A 26,930-nucleotide genomic window follows, 5' to 3' on the forward strand; every position below is an offset into this window, starting at 1 on the left:
ACTTTCATTATACTGTAGTAATAAAAATCGTAACCGGAACACCGGACCTGAAATTCTCCATTCATCAAGCTGTGTTATTCCACAGCTTGTAGTGTCCGGGCTGGTGTTTTAAGTGTCTGGGGGGTGTTCCTTCCACCTTACCTAGGAGATATTACAGCTTCCTCATATGGGGCCTTATTCTGGTTCACTCCTTCTGGCAAATTCCTTCTTAGATGGACAAAACCATGTTCGCTGCAGGTGGGGTAGATGTTACTTGTGCAGAGAGAGTTAGATTTGGGTGGGGTTTTACTTCAAAGTGAGATCTATATTGCAGTGTAAAAAGCAGTCAGTATTTTCCCTGCACAGAAACAAAATAACTCCCCCAACTCTAATTATCTCTGCACATTTTACATCTGCCCCCTGCAGTGCACATGGATTTGTCCATCTAAGAAGGAATATGCCAGAAGGAGTGAACCAGAATAAGGCCCATGGTCTGGACCATTCCGGTTTTTATTGCATCCCCGGTTTTACCCATTCTCTGCTGTGGGCAGGAAACAACCGAGATGCGTACGGCTGAGATGCACATACAGCTTCTATACGATTCATGACACATATGTAGTTTACTACAATCCATGTAATGTATGGCATAACAATAATTGGTACTCTTTACTTAGAAGGGCGCCCATCTCGGCCATCTCGGGCATTGAATGCACTAAAAAATCAGGTGCGATGCGACAGACGAGATGCCCGAGATTTCCCATAGGGAACAATGTTAAATGTCTCAATTGACCAGATTTTCCTGTTCAATGCCTCAATTGACCCAATTTTTCCATAGGAAACAATGTTAAATGGGCCACAGAGGCCAAATAGGCACCCTGAAGTGAATAATGGCCACCCAAATTGTTAACGCCACCCCACAATCAACGTGAACCCGAAGCGTGGCGAGCGCAGCGAGCCCGCGAGGGGCGGCGGTACGCGTCCTACGACCTTTTCATACCCCCACTATCCACGTCGGCTTGGAGTTGAGAATAGAAAGTGTGGCGAGCGCAGCGAGCCACCGAGCCCGAAGCGTGGCGAGCGCAGCGAGCCCCGCGTGGGGACGCGGATACCTTCACAGGTATCCGCGTCCCCTCGCGGGCTTCACAGCTGTCCGCGTACCCTCGCGGGGCTCGCTGCGCTCGCCACGCTTCGGGCTCGGTGGCTCGCTGCGCTCGCCACACTTTCTGTTCTCAACTCCACGCCGACGTGGATAGTGGGGGTATGAAAAGGTCGTAGGACGCGTACCGCCGCCCCTCGCGGGCTCGCTGCGCTCGCCACGCATCGGGTTGACGTTGATCGTGGGGTGGCGTTAACAATTCGGGTGGCCATTATACACTTCAGGGTGCCTATTTGGCCTCTGTGGCCCATTTAACATTGTTTCCTATGGAAAAATCGGGTCAATTGAGGCATTGAACAGGAAAATTGGGTCAATTGAGACATTTAACATTGTTCCCTATGGGAAATCTCGGGCATCTCGTCGGTTGATCGCACCCGATTTTTTAGTGCATTCAATGCCCGAGATGCCCGAGATTTTTTACTAACGATGCCCACGATCAAAATCGTGGGCGCCCTTCTAAGTAAAGAGTACCCAATAATTTTTGTAAAAAAATATCTATATTTGGTACTTATGTATTATCTGGGCTCCCATGTTAAATGCATGCACTTTTTCATACCCCAACTATCCAACTACGCATGGAGTTGATTTTATATAGTGTGGCGAGCGCAGCGAGCCACCGTGCCTGAAGCGTGGTGAGCGCAGCGAGCCCCGCAAGGGGACGCGGTCTCATGAGAAAAACGGGAGCCCAGATATTACATAAGTACCCTATATTTTTTAAGAAAGTTTCCAGTGGTCGATTAATATTTCTAAGTTGCAATGTTTAGCATTAATTAGAAGTAATGTAAAAGGCAGAGTAATTTACATTGACATGTTCTAAAAATGTATGTGTATATATGTAATAATTAACAATTGTGCTTTCCCATTTGCATGAAAAGTCTAAATACACTTCAATATACTGTAGTGTTTGACAACTTTACTAGTACGTACCTGTATAATTTAGCAATGCAAAGTATTTTTGGTTATGTATATAAAAATGTATTCTTTATTTTGTTTTTTTTGGTACAAGCATTGCTTTAAAGGTCACTGCATTTGGCTAACTGCTGACATTCTCCGGCAAGATGGCAACTGGGGACAGTGGAGTAAATTTGGCTCATGTTCTCGGACATGTGGGACAGGTGTGCGATATAGAACAAGGAGCTGTGACAACCCTCAGTAAGTCTTTGTACTGTTTATATATATATATATATATATATATATATATATATATATACAGCATGTATCTCTAGAAGATGTTAGCGGGCAAAGGGTTATAGGAAGACAAGCCTGTGCATATACAGGAATCTTAAAACACAGGAACTTAATGCAACTTCTTGATGCTCATGTCTTTCTTTGTGTCCATTCTGACTAGAGTAGTGACCAGGAGTTACATAGTAAGGGATAGGATGTCCATCCGCATTATTAAATATACTAGGGAAGAGGTTCTCAAACTATTTTGGTCTGGGACCCCATCAAGTTATTGTGGAGTGGCCACTACACCTGTGGTCAGCATCAGTGCTGAGGCACAAAACAGCTAATGAGATCACTTCACTTCTTACACAATTGCAGGGACTTGTTCCTATTGGAGCAGTGGCAAACGCAGGATTTATAGTGGGGGGTTTCCAAAAGCAGACCACACACAATCACAATCTCTCACTCTGCAGAACATTGAAGCAAGTGCAGGACTCTGGGGGATCATTAGAAGAACCTAGTAGAGATCCTGGGCACTGGGTAATGTAAACATTGGTCCACACACTGCAAACTTTGCAGAAGAAGCTACCACCATTTGGCATGTGCAGTAGCTCCGCTCTGTCCATTAAACTTAATTAGGTAACCCGGGAGCTAAAGTAATCATTTATATAACATTGCCATTGGTGTCATAATTTGAGCCACTTGTCAAGAGGAGGGGGGTTTCCGAGCAACCAGAAACCCCCTCTGCATTTGCCTATGCAGAGTACGGCCAAAAAGAAAACCGTATATATAATAATCTCTTATATATTTAGCCAGATCTGTCACTTATCCTCTGTGTGTATAACACTGGGCGGGGTTACAAGAGTGATTGACAGCGTTATACACACAAAGTTCCCACCCAGCATAATACACAAACCCGCCCCCCCTAGGGAAAAGACCAGGGTTATACACACCACCACCCCCTTGACATCACCTCCCCCCGCCCAGCCAGGGCTACATTACATGCCCACCATCCACCATGGTGTAGGTGAGCTGCACCCCCCCCCCCCCTTCTTGAATGCACATGCGGCAGCCGCTGGGTCACTAAAGAGATGGCCCGCGTCCATGACGTATTACTCTGCGGATGGAATAATGGAAAAAAGGGGGGGTGAACCTGGATCACACTGGGTGATTCAGGAACAGGTGCGCCTGACTGAGTTGTTTTTCTAAGCAGCTGCCCTGGGACAGGGTAGTTAGTCCTGTACAAAATGGTAGACAAAAAGACAAAAAGAAGGTGGTGGGCAGCGCTAATTGGAGTGCTGTTGATATGCAATATTGAGCAATAAAAAATGAAAAATAGAAGATTGGTTAGATCTATCACCAACTGGCGACAGGAGTTGGTGATTCGTGCCATCTTGGGCCACTCCTGGCATCTACATCTTTGTGCCCTCCCTCCATACTGCAGTTCGGGGACCGTACCAATACCATCTATTGGACATTCCGTATCATCCCCACCACCAAGTGGGCGCTACCTGTGCACATCCTCTGGACATTTGGGACTTCCAGGGTCTTCCCCATATGTGGTTCGGTGTGGTGAGATGATATTTTTATCGTTTGCATTTATCATTGTCCATTGTTTTTAGCCTTATTCTGGCTTTATATTTTAGAAATTGTATTAAATTGTGATAGATCTAACCAATCTTCTATTTTTCATTTTTTATTGCTCAATATTGCATATCAACAGCACTCCAATTAGCGCTGCCCACCACCTTCTGCGGATGGAATACACTCTTCCCGGCATACTGTTTCCCAGGCGGCGGGTCCGGTGAAGCCGGTGCTGCAGCTGCAAATTAGCAAGTTAGTACAGCGGCCCAATGACGGGACTCGGGCCTGTGGGTGCTCATGAATTTCCGTGGGTGCTCGGGCCCTTGAGGACCCACAGAATTGGGGCCTATGAGGGAATGTATTGGAAAGGAGAAATGAGATAGGTTTAAAGTGCAGCAGTGCTGCCTAAAGGTCCATACACACTGGGCGACTATGCCCAGCGTATATGGACAGCGATGATGCCAATCATCGCTGCAGGGAAAGCCACTCAGTGCATACACACTGAGCGGCTTTCCCCCTGCCCGGTGCCGACCGAGGGGGGAGGACTGCATTGCATAGCGCAGAGCTATGGAAAGCAGTCCTCAATGCCGCTCATCTGCTGGTATTACCAGCAGATGGGTGCCAATAGGTTGAAAAAATGCAAATTATTTATTAAAAATCTTAAAACATATTAAACCCCTTGGAGGAGGGGAAGAAAGAGGATATTGGGTAAATGGAGGAATAAAAAATACAAATTAAAAATGGAAAAGGAGACTGGTTCGGATCCAAATAGAGGCATAAATAGTATTTAGAACTGGATTGGGATATTCCTCCTGATCCACCAACGCGTTTCGCCAGGTATCTGGCGTTATCATGATAAAGTCTGAGCTGAAAGCCGCTCAAACAGGCTGTTTTGAGTGGCTTTCAGCTCAAAGTCGCCCAGTGTGTATGGGCCTTAAGAGCAGACTGCTGTGAATACAAGTAACTGAGGAGTGCTTATTGAGTGGGGGACAGGTGTATAAATAAATATAAAAATATGGATTAGATATTGAATAGTGAGATGAAAACAATTGTTATTGATCAAAATGTCAACGATTGTTAAGCCTAGGCATTATCTCAGAGAGAAATTAATATAAAATCTACAAATCACAACTGTGACACAATTTACTACTATGCAATGTTTCCCTGTGACTAATATAATACCGAGAGGTGGAATTGACTAAATACAATGTTGCAAAGAGTGGAAAATGTACAAAGGTAATTGAAACATTATGAACTAGAACAGTGGTTCTCAAACTGTGTGCCTAGGCTCCTCGGGGTGCCTCAGGACGGTGGACCAGGATCAATTCATATTATTTATGGTCAATGTAACAGGCAAAACCAGTGTTTGTGGCTGCCAATCATAACATATGTGGACAGACAAGAGCAAATTCTGTCCCTCACCACACAACTGTGACATATACACACAATGTACTTATTTTAATATTTTTGTTCTAAATTTCTCAATAAGAAACATTTGGCCTAGGGGTGCCTTGAAAACATTTTGATGCTCTAGGGCGCCGTGATTCAAAAAAGTTTGGGAACCACTGAGCTAGAAGGATTCCATCGCACAGTAGGCAGCCACTATAGGAGTTGTCCCTCTAACAAAATACATTTGTGAGATAATATATGCAAAAATTATAAAATCACAGTTTAAAAAAGACAATACAATGCATTGTGGTTTATTATTCTAATATTCACCATAAACTTACAAGTGTCACACATTTTCAAGTTTTAAATATTTCTTAGCTTAATAACATTTTATTATCAACAATAAAAGTTAAGTTTCAATATTTTCTTGGGTCACTACAAGAGATGAACTCTAATTAAAATATTAGAAACATATGTTTATCAGTCAGTGAATGACCCTTGAAGGAATACTTTTTTCTTTGTTTTTTGGAGGCCCTGCATGTGTGTTTTTTTTTGTGTGTTCTTTTTTATTATATTCATGCAAATTTTGAACCTTGTACCTGCTATTGAAAGCTTTGGGGCTGGTAACGACAAGGAGGCAGTGGGTGATGGGGAGACAGTGAATGCCAGGAAAGGCAGTGGGTGGCAGGGAGAGGCAGTGGAAGAGAAGCCATAGGACACGGGTGTGCTCTCCATAATTGGCAGCAGCAGAGGCTGGTGGGCAGGACAGAAAGGCAGAGCACTGGTATGGGGACTTGATGACACCTGCGATCTCGAAGTCAGACATTCGAGGAGTCTTAAGTAACAGCCGAGCCCGTGTATTTTTTAGGGGAGTGATCTAATCATGGGAGGCGTGGCCATGCAGTTTGAGACTAAAATACAGAAGAAAGAGGGCTTTAAGCACCTCTCTGGCCACAATGCAGTCTAGCACACAGCAGCATGTGTTGGGTTGGGAAGAGCTTCTGCTGCAGGTAATTAGTTCCCCCTCTCCCCTTCTCTCGGCACCACTGATCGCGGTTGGCTGTGCACACCTGAGCAGAGAAACACTTGAATTGCTGTATTGGGCGCCATCTAGTGCATGCTGCCATGTACAACACTTAGTTAGCATTAGCCTTTTATTATATAGTTAACCCCCAAAATTAAATATAACTATTGGCCCAAGTAAGCTAAAAAAACCACACGCACACGCCATCTAATTGGAATGACAAACGGCTAAGTCACCTGAAACCTTTTTTAAATATACATCAGCAAATATGAAAGCAAATAGCTGACATTTGATTGATGCTATTTTGCAATATACTAAATATAAAAATAAATATGTTTAAAAAGTACAGGGACCCTTTTTAATTGTAATAGAATACCAACAAAGAAATAGGAGACCGGTTAATTCTGTTCTGAACCGATTTCAGAACTGAGGCCCTTTGCCATATTCAGAATCTTGGGTAACACATGAAGAAACCTCATTGCATTGAGATTTGTGTACCCAGCGACATCTTGCATGATAAAACATGGCGGCGTGCTTGTCACAATGGCAGTGGGGGGGATTGGGGGCCATGCTGTTTGCCATAGCATGGCTCTTGCTGAACTGTCCTCCATCATCTTGCATGTACAGATGATAGAGGATGAAACTGAAGTTGCGCCCGGGGAGATTGGGACCATGTTGCTTGCTGCACTATACTCCCTCGTCCGGCATATTGAAGATGTGCGGGGGGGATTGGGGACCATGCTGCTTGCTGCAGGAGGATGTACAGGAGCAGTATCACCAGCAGTATTGTGTGCACACTCTAGACAACATTTAGTTTTTGTTGTTCCGGCCTGTCAGAATCATCAAAATAGTTTAAAGTGTCCAGTGTGTACCCAGCTTTAGTTTGTGGCCAGTAAATCATGAAAGCATTGAGTCTAATTTGCATAACTCTTATGTACTTTACATGCTATTACATTTAGGCTGTGCACATGATATAGTCATTTTAAAGATATAATGATAATTTTGAGCTGTTTCTGTCACTACTGTTGCCATTACATTCAGTTATATACAGGACAGGAATTATGATTTACAAATAAAATTAGTAGTAAGTAACACATTAATCTTTTGAGTACCAACATCTCTCTGTCAAAGAGAGATGTTCAAAATATGTGATAAAAAAAGCGGTGCTCACATTAGTTATAGAAATTCAGATAAAAAAATGTTGTGTGAAAAAAGATTATAGGCCAAATGTAATAGGGTGCGAGAATCAGAAAGTGGGAGATTTTGGGAGAGTTTTTCCATTTTTTTTTTTAAAGCAGCAATCAACCTGGTGTTGCAGTGGGAAATCATTTGCAAGGCATTGCTTTGCCTTGTAATTGATTTGCCTCTTTAAAAAAATAACCCTCAGAATTTCGATTTCATCCCACATGGCTACTGAACTCGGAGGCCATTACCTCTGGCCCCATGAGTGACACCAGCCCTGGTGATGCCTCTGGTCCAGTGGGCTAAACCATTATAGATGAGGCCTGACATCTTGCCACAACTAGTAGGAACACCGCTCAAACACGAGTTGCAGTAGTAATAATAATAATAATAATATTATGTATTACTATGCAAACTCAATGGTGAGTGGTTTGCTTTAACTTGAGAAGCACTTTTTACTATAATACCTTTTGTTTCTTTTACCCACAGACTGTATATTGTAGTATATCTGAGATATTTCTATCAGATGAGCTTATTTAACCCCTTCCCGACATTTGACGTATATATACGTCATGGCTGGGATGTACTTCCCGACACATGACGTATATATACGTCATGGCTTCAAACTGTCACTGCGTCTAGAGACGCAGTGACAGAGGGACGATGTCTGCTGTCCCTGACAGCAGACATGTCCCTGCATGCCCAGGGGGGGCTGCGATGCCGCCCCCCCGTCGGCGATCGCTGTGATTGGCTGTTCAGTGTGAACAGCCAATTACAGCGTTTTCTGTGTCACCGGCGAATAACGTTCGCCGGTGACACAGGGATCGGAGGTGATTGGTGCTGTAAAGTACAGCACCAATCACCGCGGGGTGTAAGGGTGACACTGGTGTCACCCCACCTCACCCCGCCCGCCCCCAAAGGCCGTGATTGGTTCGTCGGACCGACGAACCAATCACAGCCATGGAGGGGGGTTTAAACTAACGGTGACTGCACTGCAGACGCCATTCCGGTCTGGAATTGCGTGCAGTGCGGTCACCGTGCCTAGCTGCCGCAGTATACTGACCTGAACCTTACAAAATACTTACCTGATCACTGCCTGGATCTTGCTGCTACTTGCTTCTTGCTGTGACTTCCTGTGCTGTGTTGTGCTGCTGCAGTGTCATCGAGTATAGATAGAGAGATAGAGAGAGAGAGATAGAGAGAGATAGAGAGGGCTAGTGACAGAGAGTGCTATATTTTGTGCTGCTGCAGTGTGATAAAGTTATAGATAGAGAGATAGAGAGAGAGAGATAGAGAGATAGTGACAGATTGTGCTATATATTTTTTATATAACTGACTGACTGACTGCTGCCCCCCCTTTTGTGCTGATCAGTATAAATTAACTGATCAGCAACTTTTTGGGGGCGCAGGGTTTTATTTTTATATAAATACCTGTCAGTGCTGCTGCTGCAGTGTCATAGAGTGATAGATACAGTAGTGAGAGATAGAGAGAGATAGAGAGAGATAGTGACAGAGAGTGCTATATTTTGTGTCTGCTGTCCCCCTTTTGTGCACCCCCAGCAACTTTTTGGGGGTGCAGGGGTTATTTTTTATATATATTACTGTCAGTGCTGCTGCTGCAGTGTCATAGAGTGATAGATAGTGAGAGATAGAGATATAGAGAGAGATAGAGAGAGATAGTGACAGAGAGTGATAGAGAGTGCTATATTTTGTGTCTGCTGCCCCCGCCTTTTGTGCTGATCACTATATCTGAGGTGATCAGCAACTTTTTGGGGGTGCAGAGGTTTTTTTTTTTATATATACCTGTCAGTTGCTGCCAGTTGCACTGTCAGTTGCACCAAAGGTTGTGCACCTGCTGCCCCTCACTGGTAATCAGTGTCGCATCAGTGATCACCTTTTTTTTTTTTTGAGGGTGCTGTGGGGTCTTTTTTTAATTTTTTTTTTTACACACACTGTGATTTTGTGGGTGTCCTGTGGCCACTGTGCGCTGATTAGTGACGTACATTACTGATCAGCTTTTTCGGCACAGGGTTGATCTATTTTTTTTTTGATCAAATTCCTGTTGCCTTTGAGCGCTGTTCAGTGACGGACGTTACTGACCAACATCTGTGCTCAATTGCTCAATTTTTGGCGCAGGACCTTTTTTTTTTTTTTTTTTTAACCCCTTCAATTTTTTATTTTTTTTAACCCCTTCAATTTTTTTTTTTTTTATTGGGATCAAATTCCTGTATAAAGTATTTTTTTTTTCTGCACTACATACACACTACACACTACATACCCCCCTGGGTTGAAATAAAGTTTGTACCCCCCCCCTACACTATACACGTGTTGAAACATTTCACTACCAGAAACACAAAAATAAAAATGGCATCCCAAATGTCATCCCAGTCATCCAGAAGAATGTATTCAGCGGAGGAGGCATATGCCATGCTTGCCTCTGACTCTGACACAGCCAGTGAGGCAAGCGGGGAATTTGAAGGATTCGTCTTAAGCTCCTCTTCCTCCTCTGGTGAGGAGGGACCCCCTCAAAGACGCCCCCGTAGAGCAGCTGAGACCCCCCCCCCCAATAATTGATCTCGCATGGACCCCACCACCAGACAATTTTGAGCCCCAGATTCCTGAGTTTTTGGCCATGCCAGGAATCCAATTTGATTCCACAGGTCTCAGAGAAATTGACTTTTTCAAATTATTTTTCTCTGATGATTTTATAAATTTAATGGTGGACCAAACTAATTTATATGCCCAGCAGTTCATTGCTCAAAACCCCACGTCATCATTTGCTAGGTGGACCCCTGTAGATGCAGTAGAGATGATGACGTTTTGGGGTCTGGTGTTTCATATGGGCATAGTAAAAAAGCCAGAAATTAGGCAATATTGGAGTACAGCTGTTCTGTACAGCACCCCATTTTACCGTGTGGCCATGACTCGGGCTCGTTTTGAGATGATCCTTACATTTTTGCATTACATTGATAATGCACAGTGCCCACCCAGAGATGATCCCACCTTTGACCGGCTATTCAAAGTCAGGCCGGTCATTGATCATTTCAGTGCCAAATTTGAAGAGATGTACATCCCTGAAAAATGTATTTGTATCGACGAGTCCCTTATACATTTTAAAGGAAGGGTTAAATTCCGCCAGTACCTTCCCAGTAAGAGGGCAAGGTATGGCATAAAAATGTATAAGCTGTGTGAAAGCACCTCAGGGTACACCCACAGGTTTAGGGTATATGAAGGGAAGGATTCAAGAATTGAACCGCCAGAATGCCCCCCCTCCCTCGTAGGTGTTAGTGGAAAAATTGTCTGGGATTTAGTGCACCCCTTCCTGGATAAAGGTTATCACCTCTATGTGGATAACTTTTACACTAGCATCTCCCTGTTTAAGGCCCTTGGTTCAAGAGGTACAGCAGCTTGCGGTACTGTGCGTAAGAACCAAAGAGGCCTCCCAAAAACGCACATTGCCCAAGTAATGAGAAGGGGTGAAAGCAGGGGAATATGCACCGAAAATATGTTGTTGGTCAAATATAAGGACAAGAGGGATGTCCTTATACTGACAACAATTCATGGAGACAGTACCACCTCCGTCCCTGTACGAGGTACCAGTACCCACACCTCAAAACCTAATTGTATCCTGGATTACAATAGGTACATGGGCGGAGTGGATCTTTCAGATCAGGTACTGAAGCCGTACAGTGCCCTGCGGAAAACAAAAATCTGGTACAAGAAGCTGGCCGTGTATATCATCCAGATGGCACTGTATAACGCTTACGTGCTATTCCGTTCTACCAGCCAGAGGGGGACATTTATGCACTTTCAAGAGGAAGTCATAAAGGGCCTAATATTTGGGAACCAGCAGGCAGAGGGCCCCAGTACTTCTAGTACTGGCCCCCGTATTGTACCAGGGCAGCATTTTCCTAACGAAATCCCCTCCACTGCAAGAAAGGGCAGGACACAAAAAAGGTGCAAAGTTTGCTATAAAAAGGGAATAAGAAAGGAAACTATTTTCCACTGTGAAACTTGCCCCGACAAACCCGGCCTATGTATAAAGGAGTGTTTTAAAATATACCACACATCTATGGATTATTAGGTTCATCATTTCACTGTGCTTCGGGGGTCTTGCTAATGCCACATAGCACCCACCATTCATTCCACCAGAATCTGAGCTGCAAAATCCAAAAATCACTCCTTCCCTTCTGAGTCCTGCCATGCACCCAACTGGTATTTTTTGGTCACATATGAGGCATTGCCATACTCGGGAGAAATTGGGGCACAGATTTTGGGGTGCTTTTTCTCCTTCATACCTTCTGAAAATGAAAAATTTTGAGCCAGAACTGCATTTTTGTGTAAAAAAATGTAATTTTTCATTTTCACTGCCCAGTTGTATCAAAATTGGTGAAACCCCTGAGGGTTTGAAATGTACACTATACCCCTAGATGAATTCCCTGAGGGGTGTAGTTTGCAAAATGGGGTCACTTGTGGGGGGTTCCACTGTATTGGTGCTTGGGGGGTCTTGCTAATGCGACATAGCACCCACCAACATTCCACCAGAATCTGAGCTGCAAAATCCAAAAATCACTCCTTCCCTTCTGAGTCCTGCCATGCACCCAAATGGTATTTTTTGGTCACATGTGAGACATTGCCGTACTCGGGAGAAATTGGGGCACAGATTTTGGGGTGCTTTTTCTCCTTCATTCCTTGTGAAAATGAAAAAATTTGAGCCAGAACTGCATTTTTGTGTAAAAAATGTAATTTTTCATTTGCACAGCCCTGTTGTACCACAATTGGTGAAACCCCTGGGGGTTTGAAATGTACACTATACCCCTAGATGAATTCCCTGAGGGGTGTAGTTTGCAAAATGGGGTCACTTGTGGGGGGGGTTCCACTGTATTGGTGCTTGGGGGGTCTTGCTAATGCGACATAGCACCCACCAACATTCCACCAGAATCTGAGCTGCAAAATCCAAAAATCACTCCTTCCCTTCTGAGTCCTGCCATGCACCCAAATGGTATTTTTTGGTCACATGTGAGACATTGCCGTACTCGGGAGAAATTGGGGCACACATTTTGGGGTGCTTTTTCTCCTTCATTCCTTGTGAAAATGAAAAATTTTGAGCCAGAACTGCATTTTTGTGTAAAAAAATGTAATTTTTCATTTGCACAGCCCAGTTGTATCAAAATTGGTGAAACCCCTGGTCGTTTGAAATGTACACTATACCCCTAGATGAATTCCCTGAGGGGTGTAGTTTGCAAAATGGGGTCACTTGTGGGGGGGTTCCACTGTATTGGTGCTTGGGGGGTCTTGCTAATGCGACATAGCACCCACCAACATTCCACCAGAATCTGAGCTGCAAAATCCAAAAATCACTCCTTCCCTTCTGAGTCCTGCCATGCACCCAAATGGTATTTTTTGGTCACATGTGAGGCATTGCCGTACTCGGGAGAAATTGGGGCACAGATTTTGGGGTGCTTTGTCTCCTTCATTCCTTGTGAAAATGAAAAATTTTGAGCCAGAACTGCATTTTTGTGTAAAAAATTTAATTTTTCATTTTCACTGCCCAGTTGTACCACAATTGGTGAAACCCCTGGGGGTTTGAAATGTACACTATACCCCTAGATGAATTCCCTGAGGGGTGTAGTTTGCAAAATGGGGTCACTTGTGGGGGGTTCCTAAATTTTAGCATCTTATAGTGCCTAGAAACCTACATGGTGCCTAAAAAATAATCTCATAAAAAGGAGGCTCCAAAATCAAGTAGGTGCTCCTTCTATTATGAAGCCTGTGGTTTGGTCAACGTGCACACTAGGGCCACATATAGGATATTTATGAAAACAAAAGAATTGGGGGAATCAATTTTTAGTCACATTTCTCTAGTAAAATCTACTGTGTTCCTTAGAAAAATGTATTAAAATTGCAAATCTGCACTTTGTTTTAATTCCTGTGAAACACCTAAAGGGTTAACAAACTTCCAAAATGCTGTTTTGAATACTGTGAGGGGTGCAGTTTTTGAAATGGCATCATTTATGGGGGTGTCTCACATACAAGTCCCTCAAAGTCACATCAGAACTGAACTGGTCCCTAAAAAAATCAGTGTTTGAAATTTTCTTGAAAATTTGAGAATTTGCTATTCATATTGTAAGCCTCCTAGTGTCCAAAAAAATTAAAAGGAAGTTGAAATAATGATGGAAACATAAAGTAGACATATGGTCTATGTTAGTTATTAACTATTTTGAGTGGTATGATTATTTGTCTCACAAGCAGAAAATTTAACATTTTGCAAATTGCTAAATTTTCCATTTTTTTACGACATTTTGGTATTTTTCACAAAAAAACACAGACTGTATCGACCAAAATTTACCACTAATTTGAAGTACAATATGTCACGAAAAAACAATCTCAAAATCACTGGGATAAGTAAAAGTAAAAAAAAGTTATCCCCACTTAAGTGATACATGTCAGATTTGAAAAAAAGGGCTCTGTCAGGAAGGCAAAAACTGGCTCTGTCAGGAAGGAGTTAATAGCCTATCAGATGCGGGCTCCGGTTAGACTCCCACGAAATTGTCTGTGTTTTTTTAAAGCCGTAATAACACATTTTTACCTTTTTTAAATGAGTGATGCTTATAAAATACAGGCGGACTCACTGTAATCTCGATTTGTCTCCATCTCACTTTGCAACTCGCCACAAACGTATGTAGGGTGTACAATTACCTACACACCTTCATTATTGTGCGTAAGCGCATGAACAAGGCTCTTTCATGGCTTTAGGTATTTCCTTACAAACTAAAAATTGTGTTAAGGTCCATTCTCTCCGAACATGCAATGACCTAATGTGCCACTAATACTTACACTGTCTTGTATTTAGCCCAGCTAACGGAGGTCGTTCATGTGTAGGGCCAACCTATGAGCTACAGCTGTGCAACCATGAAGATTGTGGCAAAGATTTTGAGGACTTCAGAGAGGACCAGTGTCGGCAATGGGACCCATTCTTTGAATATCAGAATACTAAACATCACTGGCTTCCATATGAGCATCCTGATGGTAAGTTTAATTGAAATGTCTGAATATAGTGGACTGCACCACTGTTGTGTGAATAGTATTTCCACATGATCGGACTTTGACCACTACATGTCTATTCCTCTTTAGTGGTGGAACGTAAGCACTTGCAATGTGCTTATGTCTTAATGAAACAAACCCTTTTGGATTCTCACAGCCCTAACTTCCTTTCTTCAGAAATAAATGGTTAAATGTTGAATCCTTTCTTATAAATATATTTTATCATATACTAGTAAGCCATACCTCAATTTTGGATGGGTTCCCGATGGTCACCGGCTATTCTCCCTCGTTGGGGTCCACGACCCCCATAGAAGGAGAATAGAATAGGTGTAGAGTGTAGCGAGTCACCGTGCCCGCAAGGGATCCCGACGTCGGGCTAATGACCCCTATACCACACCCTAGTAATATTATCAACTAATGGGAATAATTAAAAAAATAAATCTAATACTTATACTGACTAAAAATGTGAATCTGCTACATTAATCATAATAATAATCATTGGTTATTTTTCTTTGTTGTATTCAGAAAAAGAAAGATGTCATCTTTACTGTCAGTCAAAAGAAACGGGAGATGTGGTGTATATGAAAAGACTAGCTCACGATGGAACCCAATGCTCATATAAGGATTCTCACAATATTTGTGTTCGAGGCGACTGTCTGGTGAGTAATAAGCATGTACAGTATTACAGATTGAAGTATGGAACACTGATACAGTATGTTGTGGTTGTGTATGCTTACAATGGTAACTGGTCCATAAGTCGACAGTCAGTAGGTCGAAGGTCCATAGGTCGACATCGTAAGATTAAGATTGACAAGGAAAACATAGACAAAAGTTCAACTCAAGCAGAAGGTCGAAACCAAAATGGTCGACACATGAAAAGGTCAAATTGAGTTTTTTTTTTACTTTTCTATCCACGTGGATTTCAATCAGCAACAATAACCTGTTCCAAGTACAGTGCGGAACCTGGACCGACCGAAGCATGGCGAGCGACGTGGTACACTAATTTGGGGTCCATCTGATGAGAGCTACAAAGTGACCCCAATAAAACATGAAAATCACATGTCGACTTTTTCATGTATTGACCTTTTCTGTGTAAACCTTTTGCTTGTCTATGTCGACCTTATCACGGTCGACCATTTGGTGTCGACTTGTTAACCTTTTTTACTACAACCGCTTACAAAAGTTACCTTAATTCAGTGGCACCCTGCCATGGCACCCTGGTGTGCCTCAGAACACTTGCAGGGGTGCCCTGGATTGGTGCTGCAGGACCAATTTTAAATGATTCATGATCAACTTAAATAGGCAAAACCACTATTTGTGTCTTCCAATCAGAGGCGTAGGGAGGGCGGAGCCACCGGAGCTCATGCTCCGGGCGCAAATTGGTGGAATGGCGCCGCCGGCCCGCCCCCCCTCCACAAATGATCCCCTGCAAGTTTAACTTACTACACTAATGGCGGGCAGTGTGTGCCGGCAGCTGCCCTGCCCGGCGCCTAGCTGCTGGCCCTACTTAGTGTACCTACAGCCTGATGTCTGTTGCTGGACGCTGCTTGAGATCAGACAGGGCTGCAGGTCCGAGCACAGTCCACAGACACAGGCATGATGCTGGTGCAGGCTGCTTGTGTTCTCCGGAGCTGCAGACAGAGGATCAGAGGCTCACAGTGCCGGGGAAGCAGCTCGCGTCTGGCACTTCTCACCTGCCAGCTCCGACAGCCAGCATCTCCCTCCCGTGATGTAAAGTATTAACTTTAACCTTTGACTTGTGCACACACATCAGCTGACCCCCGTTATTGCCGCTGATGAGTGCACACAGATGGGAGGGAGGAGGGGGAGTAAGGGGAGGAAGCTACAAATCTCTGTCCCTTAATTAAAGTAAGCATTCCCCCAAATACAGAAGTAAGAGACACAGGATAATGTGGTGGTGTTATCATCATCACTAGGCTGCCTAGACATTACAGTGTCTTATATAGCGCAGCAGATTCCGTTACAGTGTCTTATATAGCGCAGTAGATTCCGTTACAGCGTCTTATATAGCGCAGCAGATTCCGTTAGTGTCTTATATAGCGCAGCAGATTCCGTTACAGCGTCTTATATAGCGCAGCAGATTCCGTTACAGTGTCTTATATAGCGCAGCAGATTCCGTTACAGTATCTTATATAGTGCAGCAGATTCCGTTACAGTATCTTATATAGCGCAGCAGATTCCGTTACAGTGTCTTATATAGCGCAGCAGATTCCGTTACAGCGTCTTATATAGCGCAGCAGATTCCGTTACAGTGTCTTATATAGCGCAGCAGATTCTGTTATAGTGTCTTATATAGCGCAGCAGGTTCCGTTACAGTGTCTTATATATTTCAAATGTAACATGCCAACACATTTTAGCCACGGCCCCAATTCATTACCAGGAGGAGTGGGGGGGGGGCACGAAATATGCCCTTGCTCCGGGCACCATGGCACCTAGCTACACCGCTGCTTCCAATGCTAAAATATGTGAATAAACAAAGCAAATCAAGTTCAGCACCAAATATCTCACCCTTAGGCCCCTTTGGCAGGCTCCGGCTCCTGCTGGGCGGCAAAACACCGCACCGGCAAAAGCCACACAGTAGTTAATGATGAACATGATTGTGTTCAATCTCACGGGACGGCCACGGCCCGGTTGCAGCCGGCTGTCACCACTGGAAGGGACGGCTGCTATGGCCATCCCCACCATTGTAAACTTCTGTGTGCGGCACAGCTTCTTGGCTTTCTTTATTACTTTTGAATATGTTTGATCTACTACAGCCTATGTTAGAACATGGTAAAACCAGGGTGCTGTATGTGCAGCTTCAAGGAAAATATTTGTTGAGGCAAAAATCCCATGTCTGGTGTGAAGGCTGCTTCATTGGCAATAAGGTTTCTTTCTATGGGCCTTATTCGAGTTCACTCTTTCTGACAAAATCCTTCTTAGATGGACAAAACCATGTGCACTGCAGGGGGGCAGATGTAACATGTGCAGATAGAAATAGATTTGGTGATTTTTTGGTGATTCTTTGCAGGGTAAATACTGGCTGCTTTATTTTAACAGTGCACTATAGATATCAATTTGAAGTAAAACCCCACCTAAATCTAATTAGATCTGCACAAGTTACATCTGCCCCCCCTGCAGTGCACATGGTTTTGTCCATCTAAGAAGGATTTTATCTGAAAGAGTGAACTCGAATAAGGCCCTATATATATCTCACTGCTTTACAGAAGCATGAAGACAATAAAGGGAGAGGTTATACTGAGCAGATACGTTCTAAAATAAAAACAGCAAACAGATAAACTGGATCGTGCTGTGGCTTATAAGGGATTTTTGGGTATCCCTGAAAGCAGATAAAAATTTTGTCTGAAAATTAGGCTTTGTTAAGAGAAAACACACAGGTTTAATCTGAAATCATGTGTTTTTCTGGTGCAATTTTTTCGGTCGTTAAAATTGCATAGCCTGACAAAAAAAGTAAATGGGCAAACATTGGGAAAATACACATGATGATTTTTCTTTGGTATTGAAAATTTACTAAAAATTAAAAGAGGTAATGTTGCCCATAGCAACCAATTGGATTCTGTTTATCATTTTCTAGGATTTAATAGAGAAATATACAATTTTTTAGAAGCTTTAGTAAATTGACCCACAAGACTTTTATGAGGTAAGATAACGGTATGCACCGACCAGCATCTCACAGGTAGTGCCCTCATGCTGCCATGATGATTTACCTACAATTACAATCTGTATTCCTAAACACATGCACACTAGGGTTCATTTGGGCCAACAAGTTAACCTACGCTACCAGTATATTTTTAGAATATGGCAGGGAATTGGATGACTTGAAGGAAAACCCATTAGAACATGGGTATAATATACAAACTCCACACATTTAGAACCCAAGTGTTCAGTGCTATAACACAGAAATGCTAACTCCATAAACATTGACACCTGCAAAATGTTGACATCGAAGCTGATAGAAATGTCAGCAGTATGACATTGTCGACACTTTGAGTTAGAGTTAGCCTTGCTGCTCATTTTAGTGTGAGGCTTAGAGTTAGGCTAAACATTACGAATAGCAATAGAATGAAGCTCAAAAGACATTGTCTATATTTGTCAACATTCACTTGACGTAATAAATGTCAACATTGTACAGATTGTAAGCTTGTGAGCAGGGACTTCCTACCTCTATGTCTGTCTGTGAGGTACTTGTGTAACAGCACGGTGCCTGGCTACTCTATGTTTTCAGCGTAGGCTAAGCTACACTGTCAGCGTAGCCCAACGGCTGCCTAGCGTACTTAGCGTAGACTGACTCAGCAGCAGCCCAATGGCTGCCTAGTGTAGTTAGCGTAGTGACTCCACAGCAGCCCGGCACTGTCCCCGGCATCCATGGCTCTGTCCCCGGCATCCATGGCACGCCTAGTGAGCGCCCTCACACAGTGCCGGTAACCACCAGATCCCCTGTGCTGGTGGACACTGGCGGAGATGGGATCATGCTGGTGCCGGCGGAGAGGCGCTCCAGCTGTCTGAGACACAGGTGTGTCTCAGTAATTATTTTGGCAGGGTACGGCAACACTGCCCGTGTCCCCTTTTCAAACCCCCACTATCCATGCCAGCCTGAAGCATGGCGAGCGCCGCGAGGGGACGCGTTACACGTACCCCCGATGTGTTCATACCACCACTATCCACGTCGGTGTGGAGTTGATTTTATAAAGTGTGGCGAGTGCAGCGAGCCACCGAGCCCAAAGCGTGGTGAGCGGCCGCGGATTACTTTACATGTATTCCACGTCCCATCACGGGGCTCGCTGTGCTTGCCACGCTTTGGGCTCAGTGGCTCGCTGCCCTCGCCACACTTTATAAAATCAACTCCACGCCGACGTGGATAGTGGGGGTATGAACAGGTCGGGGGGACGCGTAACGCGTCCCCTCGCCACGCTTTGGGCTGGCGTGGATAGTGGGGGTGTTTCAGGAACACATATCTGACAGGGATGCTGACTATGCTGGCCGCGGGAACACTACGCTACTTCTGACAGGGACGCTGACTATGCTTACTACACCAGCGGGAGCACTACACTACTTCTGACTGACTACGCTGGCCGCACGAACACTACGCTGATTCTGACAGGGCTGCTAAGGTAACTACGTAACGGGCGCCATGCTATTACAAAAGTACTATCTGTGATTAACTAGTTTGTCCTATCGCTATTTATTCCAATTGTGAAGCGGAATGTAATATGCTGCGATATATGAGAATCTGTAAATACTGTATATATAAAACATTGGGAATGTTGGTAAAACATACCACACCTGTACTATGCGTGTGTTTGACATTATGTACAATATTTGATTTTACCTGTACTCCGTTATAAAATGTAAAACATGTTGCAGTATCTATATACTGTATTCATATTTTTATATTTTTTCTTTTGCTTTCAGAAAGTTGGTTGTGACAAAGTAATTGGATCAACAAAAAAAGAAGACAAATGTGGTGTGTGTGGTGGTGATAACTCACATTGCAAAATCGTAAAAGGAACATTTACAAGAATACCCAAGAAAAAAGGTAAGCTAATATACATAATAAAATAATGCACTGGAAACTGTGTCCATGTCGACTGTGTCGACATTTGGGTAAAAAAACTGTGAAAAACCCCATGTCGATCTTTTGACTGTCGATCTAATGCTTGTGTTGACCTATTCACCTGTCAACCTAAACCATAGTTGCCTACCCTCCTGCATTCTGCAGGAGACTCCCTGAAATAGCAGCAATCTCCCTCTCTCCCTCATTAGTCTAGCAATCTCCCTCATTTCACCTAGCCCACATTATACTGTTACATTTTGGGGGGAAAAAAGAAATGAGAGACAAATACAGTTACATTGAATCATCAGCACCATTTCCCAGCACTTTACCAAGTATAGTATCTCTTACGAACTGCTTTGGGGCTCATCTACATTTGTATATAAGTCATTTGAAAACATTCCTCTCAGATGTAGCAGTACGCCCCCACGTTTCTAGGTGCCACTTTTACAATCCCGTTTCACAATCTCTCCATATATGGAACTAGACAATGGGGCGCTGTGCAAAATTCTGCTACCAACTATAATCTCCCTGAAACTAGTTTTCAAAAGTAGTTTTCAAAAGTAGGCAAGTATGACCTAAACCCATGTCGACCTTGTCCCATGTCGACCTAGATCCACATCGACCTAACAGTGTCGACCCAATGCTTGTCAACCAACATGCTGTAGACCAAATGACTGTATCCCGGTAGCAAAAAGCATCTTTGCTTGTGACTTTTTCCGTTATAATGTTTCTTAATTTGAAAATGATGCTGCATTAGGCTGCATTACAGTGTTTTATTGGAAAACTGCCAGAAACACTGTAAGGTAGAATTTCCTATGCAGATACAGCTGAGGTCGCACACAAAATATACAAAATAGGCACGCAGCCTAGCAGAAGATGCTTGTGCATTATGGCCCTTATTCAGATCTGATCGCAGTACAAATTTGTTCTCAAAATGGGCAAAACCATGTGCACTGCAGGTTGGGCAGATGTAACATGTGCTGAGAGAGTTAGATTCTATGAGTTATTTTGTTTTTGTGCAGGGTAAATACTGCCTGCATTATTTTTACACTGCAATTTATATTTCATTTTCAACACACCCCACCCAAATCTAATGCTCTCTGCACTTGTTACATCTGCCCCACCTGCCATGCACATGGTTTTGCCCATTTTGAGAACAAATTTGTACTGCGATCAGATCTGAATAAGGGCCAATATTCCCAATGTTTTGCAAGATGCATTGTAATGGAAAAAGTTGCACACAAAGATACTCAGCGCCACCGAGTTACGCCATTGTATGACATGACTAGTAGGGCTGTTTAACACAAGGAGGCTAGATGTATGTGAACACATCCGTATATCTTTACCAGGGTTGAGTGTTCAAATAATCAATTGGTTTGAATAGTGAGGGTTAGATGTATTGAGCAGTGATGAGTGGAGAAGTCAGCTTTGAAGTAACATGTACCTAGAGCAGTGGTTCCCAACCTAAGTCCTCAAGTACCCCCAGCAGTTCACATTTTCCAGATCAACTGACAGGTGCACAGGTGTACTTATCATTCACTGACACATTTTAGAAGATCCACAGGTGGAACTAATTATTTCACTTATTAATCTGTGTGGAGACCTGGAAACGTGAACTGTTGGGGATACTTGAAGATCAAGGTTGGAGACCACTGATTTAGAGCATCCTATCAAATCATACTTAGCCTCTGATTGATTGCCATGGTACACTTTTCCACTGGCACAATCCTCTACTCTTATCACTGTTTCATATATCTATCCCACAGTTCCTGTCAATGAAGAGGACGAGCAGTACAGAAAGAGTTCATGGGGCTTCCCAGCATCTACTCCATGATTGCTCGGCACGCCCCCAGAGTGACGTAATTGGGTTTCCATGAAGCCTCGCCTAGCCTAGATCATGTGGCCGGATGATAGTAAACGCTTGCTTTCACTGAGGTAACGCCCCTTCACTTAGAGTGCACATTTTCATTAACTGTTAACTAGACAATAATGTCCAGTATAATTGTGGAGATTTTAGGCCCAATTCAGACCTGATCGCACAAATGCGAATTCGTACAGCAGCCGATTATCGATATACCCCGCATGCATACGTTTCACAGTACGCATGGTCAAGGCTGTCCTGCAATGAAACACTGCTACTTTTTTTGATCACTGGCTGTACACAAGGTGATTGACAGGAAGTAGGCGCCTGGAGGTTGTAACTGGCCAGAAAATATGCTGAGAGTGTCCAGGGAAATGCTAGGCAGGCCTGAGCATGTTAGGGGAGGGTGTGTGACATCCGCTTCAGTACGCACATGACTTTTTCACTCGCACTGCTGGGTAAGTCTCTGGTCATTCTGAGCATGTTTTTATGGGTTTTGGACACATGCGCACGGCTGCTAATAGATGTGTAGCCGTACACATCCATTCGTACAGAGAGCACATTCATTTGCCTGGCGGCATTTCACTCTAGCCAGGCGGTGTTGTTACTGCACGCTGGCTGCTCAAATTTGCGGCCGTGCCATTAGGTCTGAATTAATCTTCTTGGCTTCCAAGTCACAGATTGTAATAGCCTGTGAAATGGAAGCCGAGGGCCTGATTCAGAGATGTACAGAAATTAATTTTGTGCGCATCGGATGTTTGAAAAATGCAAAGTCCACAGAAGCCGGGATCTTTCTTGAGTTACGCACAGAAGGCACCGAAAATCCTAACAGCTGTGTACAAAGGGCCTAATCCGGAGTTGTATGTCAATGCCACTTTAGCTACAAACGTACGCAGAAACAGTATGAAAATATTCAAATGACACGTGGATTTGATGCCACCTGAAGGCTTTGTGAGTCCCATCGCCTGCATACTGTACATAGATGCAATGTCTGTCACAAATCAGTCAATTATCCAATTTCTGATTAACCATATGGTCATGGACCATATTCACTGGAAGTGAGGCACATGGTTAATGTGTACAGGTTCAAAGATTGCCCATTACGCCTGTGATTTTGCCGCCTCTCCCTATTTCTCTCCATGGCACCCCTTTCACCATCTGCCATTCTCTCTAGCTTCCTCTCTCTCCCTCTATCTCCCCAACATGCTCTCTCTCTCCGACACCCTCTCACTCCGTCTTTCCCCCTTTCTCACTCTGACACTCTCTCTTCCTCTCCTCTTTCTCTTTCCCTCCTTCCGACGTTCTCTCACTCCAGCTTGCATCTCTCTATATCTTGCCCCTCCCCTTTCTCTTACACCCTCTTTCTATCCCTTTTTTTCCATGAAGGCCTCCTTCTTTTCTTGGCCACCTCTCTCTCTCTCTCTCTTACTTGCTCCTCTCTCTGACACTCTTTGGGGTCGTATCAATTTATCACACTGTGAGTAGCACCATGAGAGAGCTTCCTGGGGCAATTCAAATAGGCACATTGCTAAGTCCATTGCCAGGAGGGGTGCAAACAAAATTCCCACAAAACTATTGTATCTCGGTAATGCTGTTTTGTGCCCTAGTGCGGCACAAACAGCATCACAGCAGAGCACTTTAGTCGGACAATACCGGTACTTGTGACCAAAAACACCTGCAAGTACTGCAACTGGCCGACTTAACAGTGCACTGATTTGAATAGCCCCAGGAGCTTATTCCCATCATTATTCACAGTGCGCTGAATTACATGGAGCCATTTATCGCTCATTCCCCTCACTCTCCTGCCCCTCTAAGGGGTATTGTAGTGACAATGGGGGAGGGGGCCCCTTTCAAGATTTTGCTATGGGGCCCACAAGGTACTAGTTACGCCCCTGTCTGGCACTGTTCCCTGGTCGTAGTGCCAACCAGCCATATGCCATGTAACACAAGTGAAGTCAGGCTGGCTAATGGCAGGTCAAATGCAACTTGCATGTTTGACATTATAAATATTGTGATTTCTGCTTCAAAATTGATTCAGGTGGGTTTCTGAGACTTTCCTTAAAGTTATCAGTTGTATATACGACTTGATACTCACTAGCAATTTGCTAGAACACTACCAGTTTTCCAAAATTCCCATCATCAGAGGTAAAAGTCTGTGTGAGTTCCAGCACCTTAAATGGTGAGGTGACTATAAATATTCTAAACAGCTGTTAAAAGCTGTTTTACACCTCACCTGCATTCATCATTTACTATCTGCATGGCAAGTGCTGTAGCAATGTGATTTACTCTATCATGTCCCTCTCCCCACTGTACAGTTCTACAATCCATAGCTTTATGTATCAGAAGGCAGAACTTCTGCCCAGTGGCATAAGTTAGTCCATGTATTTCAGAGGCAAGATAAAAGGTTTTTTTGCCCCCTTTATCCTGGCACCCGGCGGCAGATTACTCCATTGCCTCTGGGAGTTCCGCCACTGCATCTGCCCACTAAACTGAGAATGTGTCCAGGATCCACAAGGGATTTCAACATTACGGGTGAAATTTAATAGGATGAGAGATTCAGAAAGTGAGATATTTGTTAAGAAATCACCAGTTTTTTTTAAAGCGGCAATTATTTACACTGCAAAACCAGTTTGATTTTGAAGTGTAAATGATTGCTGCTTTAAAAAAAACTGGTGATTTCTTACCAAATATCTCACTTTCTGAATCTCTCATCCTATTAAATTTCACCTGTAATGTTACTGGTAATTTAGTCTATATAAGATATATCTATAAATGATTTCTAATAGTATATAATAATTTAAAAAAACAATAGATTTTGGATGTCTTGTTCATCCAATTCTTCATTCAACCAATAGGACCTTGACCTTAAAGCTTTGTACACATGGAGCAATATGATCGCTGAGCAATATTGGCTTAATATTGCTCAGCAGTATATTGCTCAGTGTCCCATTTTCATCAGCGACCAGAGATGGTCGCTGATAAAAACAAGACACTCTGCTGCAGAAGCCGCTGGTCACCGGAGCATGCTCTGGCGACCAGCGACCACCCCATGGCTGGTCATGGGAGCCTGCTCCCGGTGACCGTCGCCCCGTACACTCAGCGACCATATCCACAGAGATTATGGCTGAAATCGCCTCATGTGTACATGGTCCTCTTGTGCCAGGATTTAATTAGATGTTTTGATTTTCAGATTTAAAATGGAAATATTAAATAGAAATCACAGCTTTTTTTGCGTTAACAGTAAATATTAGTGCCATTTTAATCAATTTTATCCTACTGTGTGAACAGTGGTTTTATAGTACTACATGCTTTTCAGGGCCTCTTGATTCATCATCCCATTCTAGACTTTTAAGAAATGTTCAGAAAGATTGGAATAAAAGGGCTGTAACATGTGAACAGTATTTATATATGCAGAGAGTACAACAGGGGTGGCCAAACCAGTCCTCGAGATCTACCAACGGTCCACGTTTTCCAGGTTACCTAGCTGGTGCACAGCTGTAGTCATTACTAACTGTCACATTTTAAAACATGCTGCATTCATTCCTACTATAGATCCACAGGTTGCCTTGAAAACATGCACCGTTGGTAGATCTTGAGGACAGGTTTGGCCACCCCTGGAGTACAATATTAGGAACCAGCTTACTGTACCACTTGCTCTAAACTCATACTGGGTCTGATGGGCCTTATGAATAGCATAAGAATTAAGGGCCTTATGGGCCTGAGCTGATAATGTTCAAGGGCCTATTATGAGAGGTAGAGAGGTTAATGCCACATAGGCATGTAGAACTCATAACCTATAAGCTCCAGTGTCTCCCTAAATATATAAAAGTAAAAAGTTGCATAAGTTTGTGTGTAAAATAGAAATGCAATTTTAATACATGTGATCATCATGCTTTCATGGTGATAGCCCTATTTTTATGTGGAGGCCTGGAGCTACAGCTCCGCCCATCCCATTATTAATCTGGCCCTGATCATATGGGCTTTGGGGTGTGTGGAATATTGTGTAAGGGGCATTACGGTGTGTGCCATAATGTGTAATGGGCATTACAGTGTGTGACAGAATGTGTTAGGGGCATTATGGTGTGTGGCATAAAGTGTAATGGGCATTACTGTGTGTGGCATAATGTGTAAAGGGCATTACGTTGTGCGGCATAATGCGTAAGGGGCATAACAGTGTTAATACTATCATCTGGCCCTGCACCTACCTCAGAAGACACGCCTCTAAATTTTTTAATGTGTGCAACGTTGACATTTTAACTATGGGGGGTAAAGATTATAACAGCCTGTGCATCTTTATAAGTATAGGAAAATTGTGAGATAGTCCAAAGGGGTCTGTTATTGAGAAGACTTATGATGCAGAAGAGCAAGGTGGATTAACTATAGTGATAACCCCCAAGGTTTCTAAGCATTTGCTTCGGGCAGACTTACTAATGTGGAGTAAAATGTAACCCAGAGCACAGCCATGAGGAACAGTTCACGGAAGAGAAGAAAAATTACTCAGCGGCGTAACTATGGCAACGCAGCCCCCGCCACTGCGGAGGGGGGGGGGGCGCTGTGCATGTGGGGACGCCGGGGGCTGCGGTGCTATAGTAACCCCCCCAATCCCCCGCAGACTTACCTATCTCGCTGGTCCCCGGCGGCTCCGTTCTTCTGCTGAGGACCACCACAAAATGGCCGCCCCATATAGCACACAGTTCTCTGAAACTGTCTGCTGTATGGGGGCGGCCATTTTGTGGTGGTCCTCAGCAGAAGAACGGAGCCGCCGGGACCAGCGCGATAGGTAAGGCTGTGGGGGATTGGGAGGGGGGGGGTTTGCATGGGCGGCGGGGCAGGGGGGTAGGGGTGCTTGGCGGGGCGGCGGCGGGGGAGGTGGTGCCCCCCCCTAATGGCGGGGGGGCGCCCAAAACTTAGCTAAGCCACTGCAATTACTTTGTTAGTTAAGAGACCTGATTTAAAGTCTGCCCATATA

At 43.8% G+C, this 26,930-nt stretch overlaps 1 protein-coding gene across 1 annotated transcript in view; it reads left to right on the forward strand.

Annotated features, from left to right (window-relative positions):
- Positions 1-26,930, forward strand: part of LOC146074120 (A disintegrin and metalloproteinase with thrombospondin motifs 2-like) — a 301,085-nt gene that overhangs the window by 208,455 nt on the left and 65,700 nt on the right. The window contains exons 11-14 of the mRNA XM_083181900.1: positions 2,142-2,287; positions 14,335-14,510; positions 15,051-15,184; positions 19,959-20,082. Coding sequence (XP_083038026.1) covers positions 2,142-2,287; positions 14,335-14,510; positions 15,051-15,184; positions 19,959-20,082 — 580 coding nt within the window. The remainder of the gene's footprint in view (positions 1-2,141; positions 2,288-14,334; positions 14,511-15,050; positions 15,185-19,958; positions 20,083-26,930) is intronic.

This window comes from Crinia signifera, chromosome 4 (genome assembly GCF_055691185.1).
Source record: "Crinia signifera chromosome 4, ASM5569118v1, whole genome shotgun sequence".
NCBI classification, from domain to species: Eukaryota; Metazoa; Chordata; class Amphibia; order Anura; family Myobatrachidae; genus Crinia; species Crinia signifera.